We start from the raw sequence: 5,706 nt of genomic DNA, 5'->3' as shown, positions 1-5,706 counted from the left end.
TAGATTTTGAGGTTGAAATTTAAAACTTAGAAAATTTGAGTTTTTGAAATTTGAAGTTGTGTTTGGACTTGTATTTTACTTAGAAATTTTTTGAAGTTATGTGAGTGGAAGTCCCAAAAACCCAAAAACTGGTATGGACTAGTTTTTGGAACTTGAAATTTTTTTGAAGACAGATTTTCAAAATCTGATCCAAAATCTATTGCTAAACAGATATTTGAATATAAATTCTCAAAATTCGATTCAAAATCTATGACCAAACGCTTGCTAATAAAGATGAGTGATAGGAAATTGAAAGATTCCTGTGAATAAGATTAATTTCATTTACACTAGCAGCGGGGTTTAATCAGAGTACACCCAAAGAATGACGGCCGTGGGTTTCCTAGTTTACAAGAAAAAATTATTAACTTTATCGATTATATATAATTCATATAATTAATTAGTCAGAATTAACTGAAAAGTTCAACAGGATTGGTAGATATCACATGATCTTAGAATATTTTCTCCTATTTAATCCAAAATTGTGTTCTACGAATGTTTGTTGTTTTCTTCATTTTATCATAAAAATGTTACTAGTTAAATTAATTCTCTACATCTATGGAACCTATCTTGTTTGGATATTTAAAAATTGCATGATTTAGTTAATAGTTAATCACAAGTATGTGCATGAATGACAAATCACTTTATTACTTATCGACTGCTTACGCTTGTATTCGCGTTTAGAAGCAACAAAAGCATTACACAACATAAAATCGTCATAGCATGAAATATGATATTAATTAATTGAAGAAAGTAACAAGAGCCCTCCACAAGTTATAGCGAGGCTCACCATCAAGTATGTAGGTGGTGCTCAACTCAAGAACGTCTAGGCTAATTTTGGCAAAAAATTCCAACAACAACATATCCAGTGAAATCCCATCATGTGGGGTCTGGGGAGGGTAAAATGTACGAAAATCTTATCTCTACCTTGAAAGGTAGAAAGGTTGCTTCCGAAAGACTCTCGGCTTAAGAGAAAGCATGACAAAAAAGGTCACGAATAGTTCAAAGCAGTATGAAAATGAAAATAACGAAAGTGAAAAAACCATGATAAAGCAGTCTGAAAAAAAAGAGGTACAACTAACACAAATAACTAAGACAATCGAAGCACAAGTAGTAGCAGAAATCAAAGAACAATAAACTATAGAGCAAAACTGTGACTACTTGTACGAAAGGATAAGTGGGACTACCTACTAGCCTTCTACCCTACTCTGAGTCCTCCATAACCTCCTTTATGAGGTCATGTCTTTGGTAAGCTGGAACTGCGTCTTGTCCTATTTAATCACCTCTCTCCAGTGCTTCTTCGACCTACTTCTACCTTTCCTGAAACCGTATATAAACTGTATATTACTTCTTCAAAAAACTCCAACACGTGTATATCAACTGTATATTACTTATTTCATCTGGTATATTAACCTTGTCACGACAAAGGACTCAAATCATAGGTCGACTTCTTCAAAAGATGATGCTTGTTTATGAACCAGCAGTGGTGTATACTAGTAGTTACTACTCCTCCCCTTTCAAAACCCTAGGAAAATAGAAAAACACAAACAATTGGCTTGCTTTCTTGTACTCAACTTTCATCCATGCTGAAATCTCTTCACATTTGTCCAGAGTCCTTGCAAACATATCATCTGCTATTTTAACTCCAAAATACATTGATTTCTTTTTTTGTTAGAACAAGTGCCTTAGGAGTTAGGACTATATATGCTTTGAAATTTTACACCTATATATGTGCACAACAAGGATTTTGGAGGACTTTTGCTCATTTGTAGATCCTCATAGCTTTTTTGTTGGGTTGTACATATCTTGCTTTCTTTGTTGGTTGGGTTTTGGTCAATATAATGTCCCTCTTGTTGTAGTTTGCAGAATTTGGAGAGAACTTTAGCATTGGAACCACATGATCAAGGTAAGACAAGTCTTAGTTTTCTCATCGATGATTCAATGAAAAATGTGCAATCAGGGACGGTTCAATAAAATTAGTGGCCTAAAGCCAAACTTCAAGTAGCAAAAAAACACACAACTCAAAGTAATTGATAGTCGATAGACACAACATAGGTCATTGATGCCTCAGAGACTAAATAAAGATGACCCCGTTACAAGTTAAATTTTACGTTTCAAAACCAAGAACAACTGCCTCGCAGTCTTGTAAAATTCAGCTTTCAACCATGCAGAAATCTCTTCACTTTTTCCCAAAGTCCTCTCAAATATTTCCTCTACAACCTTACTTCCAAAATGTTTGGTGAATATTCCTTCTAAACCAGCCCTTACGTGACCTATGAAACTCTTTGCATCACTGTTAAACTGGGCATATGTCAACTCTATTCTTTCTATGCTAAAATTTCCATTTTTCTTCACCACTTTAGTCATGTCTTCAAGAGAGGGAAAATACAGTGGCAAATTGAATGAGTCAACTAAAGATTCTTCTACAATTCCCTGTATAAAAAAGAAAGGATATACAGTTTAGAAAGATATCATTCTTTTCTAAACAAACTAAAAAGGAAAGTTAATCACATATAATGAGACAGAGGAGACGTGGAACCTAAATGTGCTAAGGGAGTTCAGTTGAATTCTTTTTGTCGGAAAATTGCATTGTACAAATATGATAAAACAATTTTCTTGGTACATATATATATAAACTGGTGAATCCCTTAATAGTTAAGGTTATTCATTCATTAGGCAAATGTACGGAAAAGAGAGGAAGTGAAGTTCCAAGAGACTAAAGATGGAAGTATGTTATATAAAACGAGATAGAGGCAATGTCAGAGCTAAATGTGTTGAAAGATGTTCAATTGAGTACCCTTTGTCGGTAAACTATTGAATCTCACTACAAGAAAGAAGAAATTTGCTAACAATTTTTTTTTGTTGTCATAATGTTGACTATTGTTGCAAAAAGTGCTTTTAGCAACAATATTTTTTTATTGTTGCATAAACTCTTCCCATCGGCTGTTATTGCAACAACGTACAACAACCTTTTTATTGTTGTCAAAAGTACTTTTTGCAACAATAGTCAATATATGACAACAAAGTTAAATTGTTTGGCAACAAAAAAGGTTTATTTTAAAATCATATATGCCAACAATAAAACTAAGTTGTTGCCAAATATTAAATTTTGCCAACAATATTATTTTTGTTGCCAAATAATTGTTGTCATTTCTATACTTTCTTGTAGTGTCCCCTTAATAATTGAGTTTATTAACCCATTGGAGAAGCAAGTTTACATATTTCTCGAATCCGTTTATTAGGATTCCTAACTCCACTCAACAGAGAGAGTACTAGCTAAATTGACCAAAATACAAGAAATTCACCTTGTGAGATTTGAAGCCAAGATCCAAGAAGTTTAGCATATACTCCCGTCTTTTCATTTTAAGCGTTTTAGTTTGACTAAGCACGGAGTTCAAAAAAGTAAGAGAGACTTTTAAATTTCGCGGTCTTAAACTAAAAATGTGCATTAATGTATCAAAATATCGTCTTGTGGCCTTAATTAATATATCATGTGAGATATTGTAGTTAAAGAGTTATACCAAATTCAGAAAATGACATTCTTTTCTAAACATACTAAAACGGAAAATAAGACAGAAACAGAGGGAGTATAAGGTTATGAATTTCTCACCTCATTGACCATATCAATAAGGCTAGACTCAAGAAATGTGAGCATTCCATAACCACTTTGGGAATGATGTAATTCACTTGGAATAGCTGGCAAAGTAAGAACAATTAAGCCTCCAGGAACAATCTCCTCTGCCCTTGCACTCAAGAATGCTTCCATATCCTTTTCAAATTGATTAATATATGCATTCCATACTGCAAATGAAGCTCCATCATAATGAATTCTTCCCTTATTCTTCTTATCTATCAACTCCTTTGGCGCCCCTGATAACCAATGTAACGCGTAACAAGAATATACAAAGTGAAGAGAACGCGAGGGGAACAATCGTCCATAGAAAGAACCAGGAACTGCAGCTGCAAAATATGGTTTTTGGTTGGAAAGTAGTGATTCGAATAGGGTATTGAAGTCGTTCGTGAAATGATCGTTGAAGAAAACATGAAATTCAATTTCAGGACTAGTAGAATTGAGAGATATTTGATAATGGTACTTATCTTTTATGGCTTCGACAACATTTTGCATTGCAAAAAAAGTGTTTGGTCCAACTGAACATCCCATATCTACAATAAGATATGTTTTGGTTTGTACATCAAGGTTTTCAAGAATTGCCTCTTTGATCATCCCTTTTACATTATCTGCAGCATCTCTCTAGAAAATATTATGTGAAAAGTTAATCATTGAAATAACCTCCTAGCTCCTTGAAATTGAAGGTCATAATCACTGAAGATAATCATATGTTTAAACTCAAATTTTAAAAGAACTCAAGCTTAGATGAGTAATATGATCCATATTTTCCTCTGCTAATATTTACATTACGAAAAATTAAGATCATAAGCAGCCTGTATTAGACACATCACCAAACTTCATCACAAATTTACTCAAGAGTTTAAGTTATATAGTGTAAAGAGTTTTTTGCACTATCAAGTCATTCAAAGATTATTTACAAATAATAATCCGGTGAATATAACTTACTCCTTAACTCCTTAAACTCATATAGCTCAATAAGTAACTGAATATTAGTTGGAGAATACATGGTAAGAGTTAGACACCACTAAAGGTTGTGGTACAGTGGTAAGTACTCCTCTATCCTTAATCAAAAGTCTCGAGTTCGATTCGTGGGTATAGAGTCGCCTTTGATAGGGAGGCTTTCTGGTGCGAATCCGGATTAATCGGACCCAAAACGGGTACTGGACACTGTGGAAACCAAAAAAGGTAAAAATTGGACAATTATGTCTATTTATATTTAAAAAAGGGACTCACTGTCCCATTTCTGTAAGTAAATGGCATAGAATACATTCAAAAGCTTGATTGCCACATTCTTGGTGATAAAAAGCTGTATTACAAAATGATGGTATAAAGTGGTGAAATTTTTATTACCTGCAATAAGGAGTTTTTGGTATAGCTATATACACCTTCACCACCCTTCACGGGGAAATAAGACTCTGTCATTGTGGAATTATAAGATCTCTTGCTTACAACCTTAATTTGCCAAAAGCCTGCAAATATAGATTAAGGAAGCAGTGGACAACTTTTGCAAGCAAAGCCTTTATGTGTAAAGAAAATTATTTTGATGTTGATGTAGATCTCTTTCTTGATATGCTTATATAACAGCTTGCTGTTTACTATATAATATCATATATTTACTATATATAGTATTATTAATTATTTCCAGGCAATATGATACACAAAATACCTACTATAGACAAATTATTTATGCGAAAATGCCTTCCATAAACTAATTACTCCTTCCGTCCCAATTTAAGTGTCTTAATTTGACTAGACACAGAGTTTAAGAAATAAAGTGACACTTTTGAATCTTGTGGTCTTAAATTAAATATGTGTGTAGTCTTTTAAATCTAGTGGTTTTAAACTTGCATTGGAATTGAAAAACTTATTATATATAGAAAGACATACTTTTTTTAGAACAGACAAAAAAAAAAAAAAAAAAGATGCTTAAATTGGGATGGAGGGAGCACTATGAGCCCGTTTGGATTGGCTTATAAGTTATTTTCAACTTTTTTTTTTAGTGTTTGATTGGCCAGCTTAAAGTTATTTTGTGCTTAAAA

At 33.1% G+C, this 5,706-nt stretch overlaps 1 protein-coding gene across 1 annotated transcript; it reads right to left on the bottom strand.

The window, feature by feature from the left end:
- Window positions 1–1,985: 1,985 nt before the first annotated feature.
- Window positions 1,986–5,226, bottom strand: LOC132625854 (loganic acid O-methyltransferase-like). The gene is made up of 3 exons (XM_060340446.1): window positions 5,018–5,226; window positions 3,647–4,288; window positions 1,986–2,469 (listed from the first exon to the last, which is right to left on the bottom strand). The coding sequence occupies exons 1-3, from the start codon at window positions 5,087–5,089 to the stop codon at window positions 2,137–2,139; spliced, it is 1,047 nt and encodes a 348-aa protein (XP_060196429.1). The 5' UTR covers window positions 5,090–5,226; the 3' UTR covers window positions 1,986–2,136.
- Window positions 5,227–5,706: the final 480 nt, after the last annotated feature.

The sequence above is a fragment of the Lycium barbarum genome, chromosome 2, assembly GCF_019175385.1.
Source record: "Lycium barbarum isolate Lr01 chromosome 2, ASM1917538v2, whole genome shotgun sequence".
In the NCBI taxonomy this organism is placed as follows: Eukaryota; Viridiplantae; Streptophyta; class Magnoliopsida; order Solanales; family Solanaceae; genus Lycium; species Lycium barbarum.
Note: the sequence above shows the minus strand (reverse complement) of the source record. Positions and strands in the feature narration are given on the sequence as shown.

Excerpts from the sequence above, each read along its gene's own strand:
- LOC132625854 (XM_060340446.1), bottom strand. The coding sequence starts at position 5,089 with ATGACAGAGTCTTATTTCCCCGTGAAGGGTGGTGAAGGTGTATATAGC. Across the intron at positions 4,289-5,017 it reads CCAAAAACTCCTTATTGCAG|AGAGATGCTGCAGATAATGT; the intron begins GTAATAAAAATT and ends AATATTTTCTAG. Across the intron at positions 2,470-3,646 it reads TTATTGATATGGTCAATGAG|GGAATTGTAGAAGAATCTTT; the intron begins GTGAGAAATTCA and ends TTTTTTATACAG.